Source organism: Electrona antarctica (genome assembly GCF_951216825.1).
Source record: "Electrona antarctica genome assembly, chromosome: 7".
In the NCBI taxonomy this organism is placed as follows: domain Eukaryota; kingdom Metazoa; phylum Chordata; class Actinopteri; order Myctophiformes; family Myctophidae; genus Electrona; species Electrona antarctica.
In genome coordinates, this window is record NC_136812.1 from 34,161,353 (window position 1) to 34,184,175 (window position 22,823).

Here is a 22,823-nt window from a genome sequence, read left to right on the forward strand (position 1 = left end):
CGCCCCTTACCTCACCCCGACGTACCCCTTGACTTCCTGACAGACCTGTCCGATTCCAATAACAATAAACGCCCACCACCTGTCAATCAAAGGGATGATCTCTCCACAGTGACCAATGCCATGACGGGGATGAGTCCGTCTCCGTCCCTGTCGGCTCTGACCAGCCGCGCCGGGTCCATCGCCAGCCTCCATGACCGCATCATGTTCAGCCCCGGCAGCGAGGAGGCCATCGAGAGGCTGAAGGTGAAAAACTCTTTTAACATCCTTCACCTACAGGTATGATACTGTGGCATATCATTTGTATGATATCATGCTAAAGCTGTGATGTGATTGTCCAATCACATTCAAGTATCAGGTTAGCCACCAGTGCCACCACGACCGTGGTCTTTCAGAAGAGTTGGGTTTAACTTTAAATATCCCATTAACTGCATACATGGATTTGTTCATATTGTAAAATATAATCAGTAGCCTCTTGCCTTACGACATCTCAGTTTTGATTGGAATGTTTCCCTTTAAAACATTAGGAAACTGAGAAAATCATCGCTGAACTCAATGAAACTTGGGAAGAGAAGCTTCGCCGCACAGAGGCCATTAGAATGGAAAGGTGAGTATAGGACTTATTTAGGATTTATACTTTAACAGCATTGCAGGCCGAAAATAGCTGATCTGTAAGCTCACAACACATTGCGGATGTGATGCAATGTGAGCTTATAGATCTGTTATTTTTTATCTGCAACGCCATCAGATGACGAAGCATAAAGTATTAGCATTAGCCAGGAAGTGAGTTTAGTAGAATAGAATATACTATCAGTGAGCCTGGTTGTATTGTGCTGTACAGAGAGGCGTTGCTGGCAGAGATGGGCGTGGCGATGCGAGAGGATGGTGGAACAGTCGGAGTCTTCTCCCCAAAGAAGGTACGATTGTAGACCCTCGAGTGTCATGCGTGGTGTACTCAAGCAACATGAGTGAAATTCGTGTTGAATATGAGAGGATACTGTAAACTCAAAATGAAGGCATACTTTACTTACTGAATATTTGACTGTCCGTTTGTTCCGAAGCCTTCGGACAACCCCAGAAAGCCTGAGGCCGTGTTTATTGACACGGTGGGGCTGTTCTCCCCCAATGAGGTTTGTAGTTGTGGAGTGTGTCAAACCTATCTCCTCCTGAACTCATCTGTACACAGTGTATTCCTCAGCGTTTGTTTACGGGTCCATCTCTGCACTCGCAGAGGAAAACCAACACTGACTATTTGACTGTGTACTTCTTTACTGTTATTGAATGCAGAACATCCCTGACAATAGACAGACACAGACAGAGAGACAGACAGGCAGGCAGGCAGGCAGACACAGACAAACACATCACATTTAACCACTTAAACCCCTATTTTAGACTTCAGCTATTGAAAATAGCTGATCCATAAGCAAAAAACTTGCAGCATCACGATTTGACAAATTTAGACACATCTAGAACATTTTTTTAACGATTTCGGGTTAATATGGTTACGATTATTTGTGTTAATTGTCTCCCTGCTTAGACACAGACCATACTGTAGTGTAGCCTCTGAACGTTGCCATGCACGTGAACCAGGGCTGTCCAGTCAAGGGTTTCTCCTTTTCACTGAGTGCTGTGTTAAATACACTTCATTATTCACTGCAAACACTTCCACTGCAGCCAGGCAGCAATGGATGTAAACACGATGTGGTGAAGAGATAGCGGTGGTGCCCCTATTGTAGCGATGAATGGATGTTTGCCAAGAGGCACATGTTATTTGATGGAGACGATGTTACAGTCATTAGCTCATGGGGAGGCGATACTGTCTGCATGGTTTTAAGTATTGCTAATGATCCTACTGATCTGTTTTTCTTGTTCTCGGCTGTGAGGGGTTGCTGTGAAAATGTGTTTTTGTCCATTGTATCCACACAGCAAAAACCTGAGTGTTAATTAAAAAATCACACCCGTGTGATCATCGTACGTCATCCAATAAAATGAATTCATTTGTCAACATGCCCTAGTTCTTTCACGTCACTGAGATAAGGCAACAATGCCCCACACTATACCACTTCTCGGTCATGTTATACCGACGCAAATAATATTAACGAGAATCACATATCATTGTCATTTGGCATTTAATGTTCGTGTTAGCCCAAAAAGCCGATTTGCTCAGACACATGACGTAAATTCTCTTTCCTTATCAACGGCAAATGTGACACGAGTTACAGACAAAAAGCTGTATATAGGAGGGGCTATAGCGCCCCTCAAACATCTGGGAGTTATTTAAAAAATCACACCCGTGTGAACTGAGTGGTGCAGTGACGTCACACACTAACCATAGCAACCATGCTCACCTGTGCGTGGGGCCACGTACAGGTACCACGTACAGGTACACGGGTACACGTACAGGTACACGGGTACAGACAAAGCTGGTTGTTGGAGTGGTTTGCACCACTCAAAAGTATAAAGCACATGTGGACTTTTTTTGTTGTTGCTACGAGCATAGTGGAGGTCTACTGGCAGAATGCTGATCGGTCCAGCAGTTTGCTATAGGGTCCAGACACACAGACACACACAGACCTTCTCATAGACGGCCTTTACACCCTGAGAGTTCAATTCACATTCAGGATTTTGCAGTGTGTGTCTTATATTGAAAATACTGTATAACAACAAAAGTCAATGCATTTGAATGGCTAAAGTGGTACTTACACTAAATCATACCTTCTGTATTAGACTCCTCATCTGGTGAACCTCAATGAAGATCCTCTGATGTCAGAGTGCCTGTTGTACTATATCAAAGATGGGATGACCAGGTAAGACCTCAAAACCTGAAAACCTGCGCAGGCGCCCCCTGCTGGAACATTGTTACCACAGCACTAATCTCTCAAGACAGATTCACTCTGCAGCCAATTCAAAGGGGGAAAAAAATAAAGTTTTGCCGATGGGATTATTCAATTACTACAGTATATTATCACAGCAAATGCCTTGGTTTTCAACATACAGTAGTAGTATTTGGGCTACTTGGGGTATTTGGGTTCTCGTGTGGCTCAAGGGTAAAAGGGTAGGCTATAGGGTTCGAATCGACTACGGTGCATGCGTCTGGCAGAGCGTCTATGAACACAATTGCTGTGTTTAGGGCAGGGAAGCCAGGCAGGGATGGTGATGTTTGTCCCTGCACTGGCCCAACTCATACGGGCTAGGGTGGTACCTGCGGTCAGCAGGGGTTGAATGGGAGTAGTAGGACGGAGGCTCCTCACTGGGGTAATAACAATTGGCTACTCTAAATAACAAAACATAGCAGTATTTATTGTAGCAGGCACATGCGTCAATGTGTGTGATGCTATAATGTGGTATTCACACTTCACAGGGGTGTCATTTGGGGCATCAGAGGATGGCAATTGCCACCCCCTAGTGTTCACATTTAACCTCAAATTCAGTTACAGTTGGGTGCCACCGATATTGTCCCTTATCATTTGACCCATTTAGGCCTGACCTCAAAATTAAAAAAAAAATCCTTCTAAATCCTCCAGTTTTCTGAAATATTTTCACGATTTTTCAAAAATAGCAGACCTACAAGCTCGTAGCGCGCCACTCGGTGGCGCGCTATGAGCTTGTAGATCTGCTATTTTTCAATAGCTAAATTATAACATAATGTTTAAAACACCAAAAGGGGCCCAGGCGGTGGCGTAACCGTCTGGGCACCCGACTGGTAATCCAGTCGCAGTGTGCCGCGGGTTCGACTCCCGAGCCCGACACGGCCTTTACTGCATGTCTTCCCCCATCTCTCTCCCGTTTCCTGTCAGCCTACTGTCTGTCCCTTCAAAAAACCAATAAAAGGCGTAAGCCGCAAAAAATATCTTAAAAAAAAAAAAAAAAACACCAAAAGGGGTTCCCGCCCAAAATGGGTTAACTGTCCTTTTGCGCAGATCACGCAAACCTCAGCAAAAAGAAAAGGACAATATCGATGGCCTCCAACTGTATGTTATGTATATTGTCCTCAATTCTGAATTGTTTTTGCAGATTAATATGATTTCATCATAATCGATGCCTGGCCATTTACATGTGTTATAATGTAGCGTTTATTGTAGGCAACCATAAATGTATTAACGACTTTCAATGTGGCATCCCTATTTTGGGAATGTCATTCTAGGCAAACATGTTCTCTTTTCGCCATCCCAAACAAGTATAGTTGATCTACCCGAAACACAAATTGTTTGTTTCGCTATTTTAGAAGGAGGACTTATTTTGTAACTTAATTTTGCCACCCCCTATTTCTTTCTGAAATGACACCTCTGGAGTATTAATATCTTCTTTTGTCAGGGTGGGTCGTGTTGATGCCACCAGCCGTCAGGACATAGTCCTCAGTGGACATTTCATAAAGGACGAACACTGCACCTTCACCAGTAGTACTGGTCCCATGGGAGAGAGTAAGCTACTGCTCACATCTGCAGCACATTGGAGGTTAGTGTTGGTTGGTGTGGAAGTGTGGTCTCATCATCCTCATGTCATCCACCTGTGTTCCTAAGCAGTCATCCTGGAGCCCTGCGAGGACGCTGAGACCTACGTCAATGGGAAGAGAGTCACAGAGCCCACAGTCCTCAAATCAGGTCAATTACTGTTCTGTGCTGTTCTGTGATCTAGTCAGTAACAAGTGTAGTGTAGTGATAGTGCCCTCTTTCCTTTTCACGAGCTCAAATTCCTTTTTTTGTCTCACAAGGCGTGGCATCATTTTCTGTAATTTATGTATATTTAATCTCGTTTTGATGTTTGACCATTTCTGGGCTTCAACCTGCAGGAAATCGCATCATCCTGGGGAAGAGCCACGTGTTCCGCTTCAACCATCCCGAGCAGGCCAGGGCTGAGAGGGAGAGAGCCCCCTGTCCCGAAACCCCCGTGGAGCCTGTGGACTGGGCCTTCGCCCAGCGAGAGCTGCTGGACAAACAAGGCATTGACATGAAACAAGAGATGGACCAGAGGTGCCTCCATTTTTACACTCTGAGTCAACAACACATACTGTAAGTAGGTATTTTTTAACGTCCGACACGGTCGGCAGACAAGTATAAAACAGACTTGTCATTAAGTAGAACAGAACCACATAATGGAGGTACAGACGGTGGGGAGGAGAAAACGAAACCAGCACAGTCATCACTACCCGAGTACCCAAGGCTTAATAGCTGTCACACCATACAAATAATCCACTGCACTGGGATTGGAAACCAGTTTGAAATGGAAGACAAGAATCCATGCAGAAGCCTCAGGGCACTGGAATGCAAGCCAAACATAATGTAAACTTTGAGATGCCATGCCATGTCTCATCTCATCATCCGTGATTCTAAATGTCTTCAGGCTGCAGGAACTGGAGGACACGTATCGCAAAGAGAGAGAAGAGACCCACAGCCTACTGGAGAAGCAAAGACTGGTAAACAAAACTGAACAGACAAACAAACAAACATATTTATAGACTTTCACATACAGTAAGGTTATCGTCTTTAAGTTACAGTGGTGTTTCTCTGCATTGTTAAAGATGGTGCAGTGTCCACTTTTAGACAGAATCTGTGTGTGTGCACAAACAGCAGATCACCTTTGTTCTGCTGCTTAATGTTGTAGTCACGTCTGGAGCTAAATACAAAAGAGATTACTGGTTACTCAGGTGAAGTGATCCTGTCCCAGTTACTGTACATCACCTGTTTTGGTGGTCAGTGGTGCATCACAGTTACACATGGATCAACCCTGTTTGCCAGTCCTCGTTAGTGATTGCATGATTGATTGTCAATAGGATTATGAGAGCAAGCTGGAGGCTCTTCAGAAGCAGGTGGACAGAAGCTGTAACGCAGAGCCTACTGAGGACGAGCTGGAGCCTGAAGAGGAAGGTAGAGTATTCAAAAAAAGGACCTTGATAATGGGATATATCTACACTAAAAACGTGGATGAATAGGTCATCTTGTATATTCTTCTTTGGCCCACAGTTCAGTGGACAGAGAGGGAAATGGAGCTTGCGGTTTGGGGCTTCAGGAAGTGGAGGTGCTATCAGTTCACGTCTCTGCGGGACCTGTTATGGGGCAATGCCATCTTCCTTAAGGAGGCCAACGCCATCAGTGTGGAACTCAAAAAGAAGGCAAGTTACTGACCTACTAGTACTACTAGTTCCTACTAGTGACCAAGACACAGTCTCTGATTAGACCGCTAGAACAGTGGTGGTCCAGGAACCCTCAAGGTTCCTTTAGAGTAGGCAGTTGTAAATTGACCCTTAAAGGTCTGTAACGCTGACAGTTATTTGGGTCTTTGAAATTCAAATATTTTAGAACCACTGCACTAGAAAGATGACAACACAGGATCGCTCCACAGGCATTAGCTCTCTGACGCCACACCTTGTCCTCTGTCGCCTCACTGCAGGTTCAGTTCCAGTTTGTACTGCTCACTGATACGCTGTACTCGCCGCTGCCCCCGGACATGCTGCCCCCGGAGGCAGCCAAGGACAGAGAGATGAGACACTTCCCACGGACCATAGTGGCTGTGGAGGTGCAGGACCAGAAGAACGGAGCCACCCACTACTGGACGTTAGACAAATTGAGGTACTTTGAGCATCTACTGTGATCCAGGTGTTTAAAGACATCTTTTATTTACACACACACACACACACACACACACACACACTACACACACACACACACACACACACACACACACACACACACACACACACACACACACACACACACACACACACACACACACACACACACTACACTCACTGTGTGAGTTCTTCATACAAACACTGTTCACATTCATGGTGTCCTGCATGCATGTTCCCCTCGCGTGGTGACATTTGCGTCTTGCTCCTCTCAGGCATCGTCTGGACTTGATGAGAGAGATGTACGACCGCGCGGCCGAGGTTCCCGGCAACGCCGCTGAGGACAGTGACAGCGCGATGACTGGAGGGGACCCCTTCTACGACCGCTTCCCCTGGTTCCGTCTGGTTGGCAGGTAAATGCTGACCGAGGCCAGTGGCCGCACTGTACACCACTGTACACCACTGTACACCACTGTACACTGGTGGTTCTCAACCCTGAGAGTCCCTGAACCTCACTTTGATACACAAATCCTCTCAGGCCCCTTTTCCACCAGGGTTGAACCGGCCGGTTCTTAGTCTGTGAGCCAGAGCTCCAAAATTGGAACGTTAACTATGAATTGAGTGGGCAAAACTATACCTATATTAACTTAACTTACTTACTTTTATAGGGTCAATATACCGGTAAGTAAATTAATATATAACTCTTCCACAGTAGAATGTACAATTTCAGAAAACTTAATACAATAAATCATTGTCTTTGTGTAAGTAATCAACTGGGGAATTAAGTTTCATGTTGATAACTATTAATTACATTTTTACCTATTCACCTATCACGTATACTGTAGGTGAAAATAACAAAATGTGTGATAAATATGAAAAAGCTACTCCTGTGGAAGGGTTATCATATATTAATTTACTTATATTGATCCTATAAACAATTTAATATAGGTATGTTTTTTCCCCACTCAATTCGTAATTAACGTTCCAATTTTGGGGCTCTTCATGGACTAAGAACCGGGCCGGTTCAACCCTGGTGGAAAAGGGGCCTCAGTGAACTCTGAGCCTCCTCTGAGTTAAAAATGGATACGTTTTAGTATTTTTACTGGGAAACATCTAAACAGGTCCACACAGCTTCCCAGCATCATTCATGCTAATCCAGGCTGATTGATTGATTTCCACTGTGGTCCTGTAATTTACGACATGCTAAAAATATGCAGACTTTTTAGAATGCAACCCATTGGTGATGTTGCTGTTGTGGAACGGCTGTGCAGCCAAATTACCCAGTGTGGCGTTAAGGAATGCTGAAGAATTATAATGAATTTAACATGAATTGTGGTCTTGAAGGAAGCTGTTCTGTGTGTTCTCCTGAATTGATTCTCATATCTTTAACCCATGCTGGGACCATTGCACTTCCTACCTATCCCCTTGCCTCACCAATTTTCAGCACATTTGAAAAGCACTGCCATTTGTATTAAGGGCTCACTCGGCATCATTTATCAAGCAACAACAATTGTATTAAGTATAATCAGCTGTCAAGCATATAATGTGAGTTTCATCTATCATTTCACTCATACAGAGATGTTGCTAAATGACCCCACTAAAAGAAAATTGTTATTGTTTGTTATTTGTCTTCTGAAAGCCAGGGTGGATTGTACACTCTTTCAGAATAAAGGTGTTACAGTGCCATTCAGATGAGAGAGATTTTACTCTGAAATCTTCCATTACTACATTGCCAGCGTAAGTCTGATCTCTCTTTAGAAGCGTTAATATTCTAACAGAGATCCATGAAGAAGTCAGAAATTAGGTGTTCTGATCAAAACTACGGACAGCGCCGTAGATTCAGAGAAAATAGGGAGGTTTGTCGGGCTGTAAAGTAAAGTAATGGCTGCGCGGAAACAGGTCCGGGTCAAAAAAAATATTTTAGCCATTGCGTTTTATATCATTAAAAAGGACCTGAAATGTGTCCACAACACGTCTTCGGCCTCCTACGGGTGTAATGGGTGCAGAAGTGTTAACACAATCAACATGTACTGTACATACATTCAAAGATAACATGGCTCCATTGGTAATGGTAAGTAAATATAATTGACCTCTTGGGAAGGATGTATGTTTACCATGGGATAGCCCTACCCTACCAGCTGCAAGGGCAAGCAGCCTGACAGAAGGGCATCATGTTGCTGGGCAGGTTGCAGCTTGTCTCCCACTCAACACTGTATGACCAATACTTTTCCATACTAAGGAAGGACCCCCAAATAAGACACATTTGGAAGTCCCCTATTGCAAAATGGTTTTAAAAGAAAGAAAGAAAGAAAGAAAGAAAGAAAGAAAGAAAGAAAGAAAGAAAGAAAGATCTCTGTATGAGTGAAATGATAGATGAAACACACATTGTCACTGTCACAACGTCACTCACGACCGATATGAGCTTATAGATCATCTATTATAGAAACATTTTGACAATAACGACATGCACAGAATAGGGATGTCAGGTTGAAAGTGGTTTTACAATATATATATAATTGGTGCCCCACTTAACCTGTGCCATATGCTGCAAAAGCACGTTTATTTTAAAAGAAAACCTGACAGTTTTGGTTCAAAGGGAGCAAGATATTATCCAGAGGCCCTGTAAATCTGGTCCCATCCACCCCCTCTTGATTCAAGTGTATGCTTCTATGGAACTGTACTAATCGAGTTCCCATCATGTCTCTGGCTGCACCAGCAACCCAATATTCAACACATGCATGAGCGAGCGCATGAGTGACCCTACCCCTTCCCCGACCCTGTCCAACTCTGAAATTACTGAGCTGGTCGATTTGCGTCGGGAGGGGCGTGGGGAGGAGGAGGAGTTGGAGGAGTTGGAGGACCTGGACGATGATATCTTTTTGGACGACCCGTACTCGGAGCTCGGGGCAGAGGATGATGATGATGATGATGATGATGAGCGAGAGCTCTGCCGTGGTTCCAGCGAAGGCCAGGACCCCTTTTACGACCGCTCGCCAATATTCAGTGTAGTGGGAAGGTTGGTGAGGTTTCAGGAGCGCGCTGGTGGAGGAAACTAGCTCTTTCACGCTGAGACACAGTCTCTGAGACACCTCCTGTATTAGACTTTACATGCAATCTCACACACGGGGAAACCCCAGAGGATGCATTGCAGGTTCAGAAATGTCTTCAGACTCACCTTAATGCATGGAGATAATAATCAATCTCACAGGAGAACCTGGAGTGGAGAAAGCACATGGAACGGCAGGCTACTCCAATGCTGGATTTTGATTTCATTACTGCTGCCACTGCCACGTCTGTTATGTCTCAGCTGGCTTGCCTGATTACCTTTTGGCTTTTAGCATTTTCCCTGTTTTGTTGGGGCCCTCAAACTGTGGCCTTAACTGCAGTACAGAGGCGTTTTTGTTTTTGAGTTGACATTATTTTAGCTGGGTAGATCTAATGGAGATGTGAGAAACACCATCTACGTTATTAATAAAAAACAGTACTCCAGCACACACCAGTAATCATACAGTATTTATTAAATAATGACATTGAAAACCGAGAGTGAACAATGCATTATGCATTTCAACAAATCTCTGCTTCATCAGGTTCGATCTACGTAATGTCGAACGTTCCCCATCTACAGAATTCATTTTGTAAACGCTTCGACATTAATGGACCATACTTCTGGTCTGTCATGTTTAGTCCATATGACTATGACTCACAGACATTACTCCTGACCATTTTCCAAAGCACAATTGTGTTTTGTTTGATTTTCGAGGAAGCCATTGGCTTGATCATGCAAACAAACGCAAAATCTAAAAATTAAGACATTAAAAGGAAAATGGTCTATATTTTGTGTATGGCTAAAGCTGTGAATAGACAATTACATGTATTGATGCTGGTATGGTCCTTTAAAGTCACGCAGGCCCTCGATCCATTCCCACTAGCTGCTCTAGATAACCATTCCTCACATTACTGTCAAACGTTCTCATAATGTTGAGGAATGAATGTCATGTCAACAACTTGTGAATTCATGGATCAATCTCCCACATTGTTTCTGGACTCTGGACTGTAATGAGTTGAAGCTGGTAGACATTTCAGGACTTTTATGACCATGTTTTATCTTATCGTATTTTTGTACTTGAAGAAAGGTCCCCTTGCCTTTCACACAACTTCTCAATCATGCTGTGGGTGGAATGGGTCAATTCATATCACTTTCTTTGATAGAATTCCAAGCAATGTTGATGCTCAACGGCTGCTTGAGATGTGTGTCTCACTTTTGTGTATATATACTGCATGTCTAGATGCAGAATAGTGTCTTTTTTATTTTTAAAGGAGACACTTTGCTAGCCAAGGCACTGACATGTCTCATGGAGTAGATTCAGGTTTTACGTAACACAGCAAACCCATGGCCAAATGTTCTCGCCATGCCTTGGCCATCAACTGATGTATGTATGAAAGAGTCTGAAAATGATTTCTGTGAAAAGCGGTGATGAAGGAAGACTCAAAATACCAAGATGAAAGAGCTGGTTTCCACCGCAGCTGTCTCTTTTAGGCATGCCAGAGCACAGTTCTTTTTATTTTGATCTTTTTTTTTGTCAAATTTTACTTGAATACATCTGATGAACTAGCACCCGTCCTTTGCACAAACTAAACCCAGGAGATGGGCTTTGATTTCTGGTGTCATCCTTTGGTTTTTTTGTCGTTGTTTTCTTTTTAGTTTGGTGTAGCATACAGTATGTCCAGCTGTTGGCAGTGTTGGTTCAAGCTGAGCCATGTTTCGTATGATGATTTATGTTTCTTTTGCATTGATTCCTTTGAGTCAAGATGCCCAGAGCATTTACGTTCACCTTTTTGTCCTGAGCATGCCTTCTTTGCACCTCACCAATCTTGTCATAAGCTGTTACCTTTTTTTTAACCACTCCTGTACCCTTAAATGTTACCCCAATCCCATTGGCTCTTGAGAAATGTGGTATGTGACTGCAAGAACAAATATTTTATAACGGTTTTCACAAACAAAGAAAGGTGACAGTTCTAAGAAAGACTAGCCCACATTCATTGGCTACAACAGCAAGTCATTACTAATTCTCAATTTATTACCAGGATTAGGATAAGCATTTGGTGAAGTATTTTCAATTACAGCCCAAGAACAGAGTACAGACATGTCTACAGGTGTGAAGTGTGAACTAGTGTCCGTTGTACAACTCTACTACACAGTAGAGGCTAGTTCCCATGATGTGAACACAAGCAGTGTTATTTGTCAATCAGTCAACACGAGACATGAATCGACCTCTAAGCCTTTATTCTTAGGCAAATTACTGAGTTAATGTCCCGTCTTCTCGTTCCAGGTAGACCCCACGCCACCGCCCTCATGCCCCCACCTGCAACTTTGCACACTGCTCTTCCTTAGCCCCAACTGTGACCTCACTCTTTGCTGTAGCATCTGCTGTCACATACTGTAGCGTTACCATCCAGAATTGGGGTTGTCAGGCAAAACATCCAGAATTGGGGTTGTCAGGCAAAACATAACATTTTGATCTATTTTCCAAAATCAGATCAGAAAATGTAATGTATTTAACACGGAAGCCAGTTACATCAGTAGCCGGTCCCAAACACGCTTCTGTGTTAAATTCTGCACAGGCAGTTAAAACCCTAATTTAAACAGTGGTTTCACAGGAGAATATCATTTTACCACCATGTTATTACAACAGACATACTACAGAACATTTCACTAACTTGATGGAAAATTGGCTAAAAATACAACGCAAATATAAATATAACCCTTGCCCAGCAGACCCAACTCTGGATGGCAATGCTACTGTAGGTGACCAAATCCCAGAGCTACAGCAAAGAGGGATGTCACAGATGGAGCTAGCTCCTCCTTAGCCTCACCAAGCTTTCATCAGCAAAAACACATTAACCACTACATTAATGCATTGTCCTAATCATAATACCTCCTCCCAATACACAAGCACAGCAAGCTATAGTAAAGGGCAGCCATGGCCGTCGCGAGAGCAGTCCCAGCTTCTGTTTGGTTGCTTTGCGGCTCTGTGTTCCGTTTGTTCAGTCCACCGACCTTCTGTCAGTCTTGTCCGTCCCCACGCCTGTGGTGTCTCTAATCCTTCTCCTATCTCGCTCTCTCTCGCTCTCCCCTCCTTTCTCTCTCTGTCTTTCAAGGGCCTTTGTTTACCTGAGTAACCTGCTGTACCCAGTGCCTCTGGTTCATCGAGTGGCCATCGTCAGCGAGAAAGGCGAGGTGAAGGGCTTCCTCCGGGTGGCAGTGCAGGCCATATCAGGTAAGGCCCGGAGTGGCAATCTTGTTGAATCTTGTGAGAGAGATCCAGACTGTGTGTGACTTCTTGAGGAAGTGAAGTGAAGGTGCTTTGTGTTTCCCTCCAGCCGATGAGGAGGCACCAGACTACGGCTCAGGGGTCAGGCAGTCGGGCACGGCCAAGATCACATTCGAGGACCAGCAGTTTGAGAAGGTGAGGGGGCAGTGATGGACAAAGTACTCAACCCCAGTAAATACTCCTTCTCAAATTGTACCTCAACTACAAGTGGTGTAGTTGCTAAGTCAAACTTGCACTTGAGTTAAAGTACTGGAGTACTTGCTTTTAGTATTCAAAAGGGCATGTTAAAAAATATATATATATTCAAAAAGTGCAAACTACTTTTTTGTCAATGCATTGCTATACTGCTGTAGTCAAAATTACAATTTCAGTCTTTGAAATGTAGTAGAGTGAAAGTCAAGCAAAATACAAATACTCAAGTAAAGTACATGTATATTACAAAAGAGTGGCATTAAAAGGTCCTAAAAGGTCTTGAATTGAACTTGCCTAAATGAGCCGAAACCCTGCACTCTAACTTGGCCTACCTTTACAAACGTTCCATGGCACTTTGACCTTCCAGTTCCAAGCAGAGTCGTCCCCCGTTGGCATGTCCCGTATGGGCGTGTCTCAGGAGGAGCTTCGCTTCGTGGAGGGCGAGGGGCAGAGCGCAGAGATGGGACCATCGGCCGATGAGGTTAACAACAACACATGTGCGGGTAACTTTATTCTGTGTGTATCTTGGGCTCGTTTTAATATGCCATGTGGGGTTTTGTTATTTAATGGTGTACAATTATGTACCCATTATTGGTCCCCAATTAAGGTCTACACCAAGCTAGGTAAAACAGCCTTCGGTTTTAGCGATCCCTTTACCTGGAATGAATTACAGTGCACTTAAAAAACAATTCTCCAGGATCTCACAAACTTTTAGCCTTGATTGCGATTACTGACCGATTATTTAATGGGGAAAAATATTGAAAATAGGAGATCTATAAGCTCACAACACGTCGCGATGTGACATGTTGTGAGCTTAAAGATTGTGGTTAATCAGACTAATCAATTTAATTGATTAAATATATATAAAACCTGCTTCTCAATTATTTGATTAACCTACATGAGTTATTGGTACTAATTAAATGTCGGTTTTGATATAATGTCGGTTAATCGCCCATTCCTAGTGGCTACCTATACGAGTGTGAGCATTTGTGCGAGCATGTACAGGTTTTGTACTAGTATTGTGTAGTATCTGTTTTTAACCCCTCTAATCCCTCACAGCTGGTGCAGAAGAGGCAGAGATGCCACTGAAGGCTAGTTTGGAAGGTCCTCTAGATGGCGCCATTGATCACCTGAGGATCGGCAATGTTTTCACCTTCAGAGTCACTGTGCTGCAGGCGTCCAGCATCTCTGCAGAATACGCAGACATATTCTGCCAGTTCAAGTAAGTAGGTGCCAATTGCACCACTATAACAATTTTAGTTGACTAAATTGAGATTTACACATCACTAAATGCCATAACACCAGTGCTGCCAACTCTCACGCTTTGAGAGTGACAGTCACGCAATTTGACCTTTTACCACGCACCACGCCACACCTCCCATTTCTCACGCACGCACAATACGCACGCAGAGGGGAAATATAATGTGCCAAAAAAGCCAAGCCGGCTCTCATAATAACAATTTTCTCTGCGGCTCCGCCGCGTAATAACGTGTGTCGCACGCCCATGTGTGCGTCCTCACAAACGGCAAAGTAGCCGATCTGCATGAGATAATGCAGCGCTGTTATATGCAGTAGTGTCTGGCTGGGTCTGAGCACTACAGTATGTGTGTGGCTAACACTAACTATAGTATGTCCCTATATATTGTTATTGACCATTGTGATGCTACATTACTTTTTGATGTGGTCATTATTTTAAGTCATCTCTCTTTCTCTGAATTTAGTTTCATCCACCGCCACGATGAAGCCTTCTCCACCGAACCCTTGAAAAACACAGGCCGTGGCCCGCCTCTCGGCTTCTACCATGTGCAGAATGTAAGCGCTACTAAACTACATTAAACTACATTCATATAATACACAGTGTGTGGTATTTGGCAGTACTTGAACCACTCCTTCCTTCCTTGGTTTCCTAGATCTCTGTGGAAGTCACTAAATCCTTCGTTGAGTACATCAGGACCCAGCCCATTGTGTTCGAGGTGTTTGGTCACTACCAGAAACAGCCCTTCCCTCAGCTCTGTAAAGACGTCATGAGGTACGAGGACGGCTGAGACATCCAGGATGTCATTGCTGTCGGGCAGAAACCTTGTATCTCCAGATTTAACCTTGTTATGTTTAGTTTTTTCATAAATGAATGCCCTACTTGTAACGTTTTGATGACATGTTGCTTCAATGTTGTTTGTCCAAACAGCCCCCTACGTCCCTGCAGAAGACAATTCCCAAAAGTGATGCCCCTGTCAAAACCTGGTAAATATATTAACATTAGCAGAGTGAACAAAATCCCATTAGTTAAAAATGATGCTCCATGCTTATTCTGTAGTGGCACTTCAGGACAGGTTTTCACCTTTGCCTTGCATGCCACGGTGAGTTGTTTGTAGCCATGTGTCTGTAATAAAAAGCCTAATTTATACTTTGTTTCCGTGCCAGTGTCATACGCCAAAATTTGCCAATCTAGAATACAGCCTATCTAGAACAGTGATTATTTTAATAATAATAATGCACAGGGCTCACCGATCTGACCACTTAACTCTTAACAGTTTAATGACTGTTAAGTGGTCAGATGGATGGGCCGCCATCCCCTTTAACATTTTCAAGTGGGCCCTGATCCAAAGAAGGTTGGGAACCACATCAAGCTGATCTAGAAAATAGCAGATCTATAGCCCTTCAATTTTCTGCGTGCTACACTGGCTCGCAACGGGTATAAATCTAAGTCTAAGTCATGTCATGTGTGTCTGTAAGTCCATGTCATCATAACTTCATGTTGTTGGCTGTGAATCAGCGGACTCTGACAGCCTGCCGGAGCAGGACAAAGCACTGGATCTGATCCGGTACCTGGTCCCGGACGTGTTCAACGGGGCACTGGTGGACTCGCTGTCAGGCCACGCCCTGTCTGCCGCTGGCCTGGCCGCCTCCTTCCTGGAGGAGCAGGCACAGCTCACGGCTCCGCCCATCTCTATCTGTTCCGTTATTAAAGCCCAGAAGCCGGGTTGGTTGACTAGGGCTAAATCCACACGAATCCCCCCACAACGGAAAGCTCTTTTTATATCAGGCTGTGCAAGTCGGACAGTGGTTCTCACCCCCCCCCCCCCCCCCAGTGTGCTATGCAGCATTAGGACCACAGACCACCGTAACTCTGTGAGTGTACAAAATTGGTTACATTTTTACACTCTCTGAGTTAAGGACCTGTAATGGTCCATTTGGGTCCTGACTTTTTATCATTAACTGATCATTAAATTAGCTGGGGACCCCCTGGAACCCCCTCACCAGAACCCCACTTTAAGAACCACTACAATAGGGTAGAACACCTGCCCTGACGCACAACAATAGCACAGACCCACTGACTTATTTAGAAAATTTGCTTTACAACTTAAAGTTTTCAATTTTAATATCTGTAAATTTCACTTACTGACCAATGTAGATCAGAAATGTGATGGATCTATTCCAGAAGGAAGCTGATATAAAAAGAAGAAGCTTGGCTTTGGGGGATTCTAACGTTGGATTGGTTCTCTTGTGTACTTGTGTGCCCACTCCTACTTGTGTGGTTAAGTTTCCCTGCAGTTCCACCTGGTTTTTCTGCTAGTGGTCACAATGAATATTATGTAGTACAGGAAGCACTGGTTAAGTTATTGTATTATGTGTGAGTTCTACCTTTTTTTTGCTTAAGGGGCCATGTCCACCAAAGCTCTTTTTCCTGAACACAGCGTATGTTTTCAATTGTTTTCAATGGGAGCGCCATGTGTTTACGCCACACATGCGTTCATGTGGTAGCTTATTTTTTATCTGCTCACTGAGAGTTTAAGTATTCTCAGCTGGGGTGTTTGGAAGTGTTTTTTTGGGTGAGCACCTTGGCGTTTAGAGCTGGGAAGAAACGCTTTGGTGGACTAGCTGGACACACAGCCTTAGCACCATGTCTACATGGGAGTGTTTTTATCTCAGTCACACTGACTCTCGCTTTGACTCCTGTAGAGAAATGGTTCTTAATATCAAGTAGTTTGATCATGCATTAGGACATGCGTGTCTTTAATGACTTTCACTGTATCTCTAGGACCTCAATCTACATGAACTGTAAAAAAGTGTTAATTTAACTCTGTGACTGTAGAAATGGAACAAAAGAGTCCATTTGGTTCCATTTGGAGTCACAGACAGACCCATAAAGGTCCAATTGGTTCCTATCTATTGATCAGTTAGCTGGGGACCCCCTGGAACCCACTCAAGGTCATCTAGGGGTCCCCAGACTCTAGGTTGAGAACTAGTATCTCCATAGTTCTATGGAGATACTGTGTAGTGTGTCCATCTTGTTGTCACGGTGTGTTTGCAGAACCGTGCTGTTACTGTGCAAACTGTGAAGATATTCAAGGGAAATACCATTCCTTCAAAACTCTACTGTTGTATCAAAACAACCCTGAAACCCTCGTAGAATAAGGGGGGGGGGGGGAATAAATCAACCAAAATTCACCACACATTCCATGGTGTATTTCATTTTTAACAGAAATCATAAGCCTATTTCCACAGGAAACAGTGACATACAGTACTGTATCAACCTGCATGGTATTTTCCTTTGACTGATGTTAAACCAGCTGGTAGAGAGTTCCTCCTTCCACAGGTCTGAGTGCTTCCTCTCTCCCTTCATCTCTCTGGTCTTCGGCCTTTTCTCTGTCCTTTGTCTGGCCAGAGCTGGTCTCAACCTTCCCCCTGTTCTAGCCAGCCAGTAGCCTATAGCAGTGGTTCTCAAACAATTTACTTTCAAGGACCCCCCTAACTCTGAGAGTGTACAAATGGAACCAACTGTACACTCTGAGTTACAAAATCTCAAGGATTAATTTGGTTCCTAATTATCAATAATTTAGCTTGGGACCCCCTGGAACCCTCTCAAGGACCCCTGGGGTCCCTGGGTCCCGCTTTGAGAACCAGTGGCCTATAGTCTGTAGTACTTTCCTCAACCATACTGTATATCTTGACATCTAACCATTTCCGTCTCCTTCTGAAACCCAGTACCCGCCACCAAGCTAACAACGTTGACCCGCCCCTCGTCTGGTCCGTGCCACTGCAAGTACGACCTCATGGTCCTCTTCGAGATCTGCGAGCTGGAGGCCAATGGAGAGTGAGTATCCCATGTCACCCCCTAGCTAAATCCAGGGAAAGGATTAATATATCGCTCATCCAATGGCACAGTTCAGTTTCATTAAGCAGATGTTTGGAATCGATTGGCTTAAGAGTAGTTTTCTCCATTAAATTGAATATTTCATGAACAGCTATCACATTACATGTTGTCTCAGGAGGATATTGATAACGTTCATAAATGCACTGGGCGTGTGATCAATGAGAGATGTGTGTGTGTCCTTCCACAGCTATATCCCTGCAGCAGTGGACCACAGGGCAGGCATGCCCTGCCATGGCACATTTCTACTGCACCAGGTAGGCAGACAAACACTGTGAGTGGACTGCTGCTGGATTAAAACAATATAAGTCAATGCTCTCAGTTGATCCCCATCCATCCATCTATCTATCACACTCCATAGGGCCTCCAGAGAAGAATCGCTGTCACTATTGTACATGAGTCAGGAGGTGACATTGAATGGAAGGATGTCCGCGAGCTCGTCGTGGGTATGTTTGTTTTGATTATTTTCCATGAAAAACTAGGTTCCATGCAGTGGTATAGCTTTAAAGGTTAAAAGCTCTGTTGGGGCTCGGACGGCTTGTGTAGCCGTCAGGGGAATAGGCTGCTAATGCCGCCTGACAGTGTGTCGTGGGTTTGACTCTTTGCTTCGTGTCACTCCCCATTTCCTGTCAGTCTACTGTCTCTATCAATAACAGCAGAAAAAGCCCCAAAAATATTTAAAAAAAAACATCTAAAAGCTCTGTTGTTCCTTTTGGCAGGGCGTCTCCGCAGCACCCCGGAGGCTGACGAGACGATCATCGACCCCAACATCTTGTCTCTAAACATCCACTCTGTCGGGTATGTCAGGCCCACGCAAGACGACAGGTACGTACTGCTAGGAAACAGTGAGCTACAACTGAAGAACACTCTGTATGGTGACCTTCCTATTGCTTTTGAATTTATCCGGTTGCTAGACGGAATTCAAAGCAGCGATGGCCACAGAGATGTTTGGTCATTCTATCTACGCCTACAGCAGCTGTGCTGAATTTGAAAGAGAGCATGCCGTGCTAAATCATTCAACGGTCACAGAAACCCCACCCTAGCATTTCTCTGAGTGACAGCTCCTGCACTGGACCGTGGCACCCATGCAGATGCATGGTTTAGTGAAAACAGCTACAGTATGTATGGGTCAGAAGATTGCATGCCCAGAAAGAAGTGCATATTGAACGTTATATATAACAAACCACAGCCAATACATTTTTTTCATGTGTATTACTTTGGCTTAACCATCTTTTAACGACCCATCCCTCATCACCGAAACATTAGCTGCTTTGCAAAAATGCAATCTACTTTGATCTGTCGAGAGAGGTTAAGACGGCATATGTGAGACGACCAAGATCAAAGCCCCTGTGAATTAGAATACTTCAGCTGAGTATTGTCATAAGTCTTTGTACTTAAAGGCTGTTTAATTGTTTGTTAAGATGCTATACCCTTATACTGGCTGTTTGGACCCTCCTGTGCTTTGAGTGTTTAAATGTCACTGCACCTTCCTGTTGCATCTCATCCTGTTCACCAACTCAGCAGCCTGATTAACCCTACTAAGCCATGGACTGACCAGCACCATGCCACAAACTTCACCTGAGGAAACTCTCACTCACTGCATGCTGTATAGTAGTTGCACATAATTACATATCCTGAACTGGACTTCATTACTGTGCAGTATATAACCAACAAATGCATGTTTAATTTGATTTATCCTAATAAATAGTGAATATAAGTGCAAGTAGTATTATAAACGCACCAACTTGAAAGTAGCTGCAGTACTGTATATATGAGGTCCCGTTGAGCACGAATAGGACATAATCATCACCGTAATGAGAAGTGCCTGTAGGATTTTGCTTTATAATACTGTAAATATATAATACATTATTAAGTTTACATATAGTATAGCTCATTTCTAAACCACCGTTCACAGTACACTGGCATACTGTATGTTACTAATATTAACCTTACCTAGAATAGCCACGTATCATTAACATGATCATAATACACTGGCACCATGAATGCATTTACTGCATTGCAATGCATTGTTTTAGCATTTTACATTTAATGAATCTTAGGTTTTAACATATTACATTTTATTACTTGTTGTGTGTTGCTCTTTTGCTGTCATCAAAAGGGAATCACAGTATTTTCAGGAATCATTCACAGTAGTGTATGGAAAGCTAAACCTGCTTGTATTAAGTTCCCCCTTGTTCCTATTTTTTGTTTGTTTTTAATTTACATTTAATTTTGTGACCTGCTGTTATTATGTCATTGCTTTAATTATGCTGTTTTGCTGATAACCTTCCCCTCTCTAAAATAAAGCCTAATAATTACATTTTAACCCAGAGTCAGGTAAATGCGGATTGCTGACGTTCTTTTCCTCCCTCCAGTCCACTAACTAACAGTCCACATGTTGTTTTGTGTTTTTGCAGACAGTTTCTTGATTCGGACATGCCTAGGTATATATTATTTCCCCTTTGCTCCGATTCTGTTGATTTAGACACATTCTCATTTCATATTCAGTGTGCCCTGTACCCTGTCACTCATTCTCTGTAAACCCCCTGTTGCTTTCTTCTCCCCCTCGCCTTGTACTTTTCACTTCCGTTGCTGCTATTCTCTCGCTTGTCTGTCCGTCTGTCTGTTTCCTCCTCCTCGCCAGAAGCGTGGGATGTCGTTACGCATGCCCCCCCCCCTCCTCCTACTGAGCTGGATGTGTGTTTGAGTGTTTGTTGTTGTTGTAGTTGTAAGGGCTTGAGGCTGAGGGTGGACAGGTACTGCATGGCTGGCTTTACTTGGTGACAGTGGAGTATGTTGGGCTGTGTCACTGCTGGAGGTGTCGCTGGGCCAGTATCACGCTCATCAGTAGCTGCTGACGGGTCTATCCATAACACAGACTAGGACTGGGCAATTAAATATATATACCGATTTTTAGAATGTGTAACCGATTTAATCTGGCCCATGTAAGTTCATTGAATAATCGAGAAGCAGGATTCTTTGTGATAATGTTTCAAATTTCTCATGTACTACTAAATTGATTAGTCTGATTAACCGCTTAAGCCCTGTAATATAGAGTACTTTGTCATACAATGGTGCCGTGGAGACAAGAAAGCTGGTCTACAAGCTGACAACGTGTTGTATCGTGGCACGTTGTGAACTTATAGTTCGAAAATAGATTACATTTTGGGATCTCTTCACCATTCCTACTGGCTAACACCTTACCAATTCATTATTCTGCCTGAGTTGACCTTGGTTTTCACAGATGTTAATTTACGCACAGAGGGAATACATTTATTACTTTATTATAAGTACACTAATACTACATTAACAACGTCATAGAGAAATGTATACAGTAAAATATCTTAAAACAAGAATTGTTTTTAGAGTAATAGCTGCCTGGAACTAAGCTCTGAGTTAAGGAATGAGCACTGCTTCCCACTAGAGGGCAGTGGTGGTTCGTTCTTCACAATGTATCTTTAGTTTATTTGACACAAGGGGACAGAGGTGCCTTTAGCCAAAGCATTGATTCATCCTGAAATCTAAAAAAAAAGAAAGAAAAAACTCTACCAATTTTGAGTAGGAAAAGATGTTCCAAAGTTATTCCACCATTCTAAAACATTAAAAGATGATTGTCCAGGCAAAGTGACATTGATATTTCCCTGCAATCTCTAATGTAATTGATTTTTCATGTCAGGCAAGGTCCAGTGATTGGTTTCTCCCCTCCCATGGGCCCATGACACAATGTTCTTCCCATCACAGATATCTGGAACATCTCTGGGGAACAGGAACACCAGTTGTCCGCTATTAACTCAAGTGATGTTCTGAGAGAACGCGTCATTTACAGTATCCGCTGGCAAGGTGTCCCTAGTCCCAAACATTAAAATGTAATCCATGAAACCATTACGTCAGCAGTAGCATTTTCCCTAAACCCCAAACCTGCTGCTATGCTGTGAACATTTTTAAATCTCATTTATGCCTTGGTGAAACGGGGCCAAACGGCAGAAACAAATGTTTCCTCACATGCTCTGCCAGCAAGCATGACTTCAAACCTGGCTTTTACACTTTAAAAGGAGCTCATAAAAAGAAAAGAGGAGAATCATGTAAGTGTGGGGAAAAGGGGAAAAAATTGCTTCCTAGTGTAGTGTGAGCGAACAGGCCTCTGCTGCCGAGTGTGTGTATGTGTGTACGCACATGTGTGCCCGGGTCATGTGTGTGCATGTGTAAAGCACCTAGTTGAAAAGCAGAGACTGAAGTTTCCCCTGTTACAGGTCACTCTGCCACGGAGCAGCCCTGAGCTGCCTTCACTATGGGTTCCAGTCAGTACCTCCTTACCGCAGTTACCACACTTGTTCTCAACGTGGGGCCTGGGGACCACCAGCGGTCTAAATGGACCCTTGCGGGTCTGTAACTCTGAAAGTGCACAAATGCACATTCTGTCAAAGGAAAAGCAGGATATGAAGGAAAAACAAATACTGTAATATTCTAGTAAATATTACACTTTCGGTATTCAGTGTCCACATTTGTACACATTTAAATTAACACTGAGGATCCTTCAGTGTAGATTGGGGTTTATAGTTTACTTCAGTGATTCTCAATCTTTTTT

General features: G+C 43.6%; 1 protein-coding gene across 4 annotated transcripts in view; it reads left to right on the plus strand.

Annotated features, from left to right (window-relative positions):
- Positions 1-22,823, plus strand: part of kif1aa (kinesin family member 1Aa) — a 63,013-nt gene that overhangs the window by 28,026 nt on the left and 12,164 nt on the right. Inside the window, exons 14-38 of one of the 4 annotated variants that reach the window (XM_079506582.1) lie at positions 110-243; positions 525-604; positions 839-914; positions 2,725-2,804; positions 4,312-4,418; positions 4,518-4,598; positions 4,787-4,967; positions 5,338-5,410; positions 5,768-5,861; positions 5,958-6,106; positions 6,385-6,563; positions 6,838-6,975; positions 12,722-12,840; positions 12,944-13,029; positions 13,454-13,583; positions 14,146-14,308; positions 14,808-14,898; positions 14,997-15,115; positions 15,272-15,327; positions 15,860-16,066; positions 18,073-18,181; positions 18,429-18,495; positions 18,600-18,684; positions 18,958-19,063; positions 20,656-20,682. In XM_079506582.1, coding sequence (XP_079362708.1) covers positions 110-243; positions 525-604; positions 839-914; positions 2,725-2,804; positions 4,312-4,418; positions 4,518-4,598; positions 4,787-4,967; positions 5,338-5,410; positions 5,768-5,861; positions 5,958-6,106; positions 6,385-6,563; positions 6,838-6,975; positions 12,722-12,840; positions 12,944-13,029; positions 13,454-13,583; positions 14,146-14,308; positions 14,808-14,898; positions 14,997-15,115; positions 15,272-15,327; positions 15,860-16,066; positions 18,073-18,181; positions 18,429-18,495; positions 18,600-18,684; positions 18,958-19,063; positions 20,656-20,682 — 2,737 coding nt within the window. The remainder of the gene's footprint in view (positions 1-109; positions 244-524; positions 605-838; positions 915-2,724; positions 2,805-4,311; positions 4,419-4,517; positions 4,599-4,786; positions 4,968-5,337; positions 5,411-5,767; positions 5,862-5,957; positions 6,107-6,384; positions 6,564-6,837; positions 6,976-12,721; positions 12,841-12,943; positions 13,030-13,453; positions 13,584-14,145; positions 14,309-14,807; positions 14,899-14,996; positions 15,116-15,271; positions 15,328-15,859; positions 16,067-18,072; positions 18,182-18,428; positions 18,496-18,599; positions 18,685-18,957; positions 19,064-20,655; positions 20,683-22,823) is intronic. The other 3 variants (XM_079506583.1, XM_079506584.1, XM_079506585.1) reach the window with 3 other exon arrangements.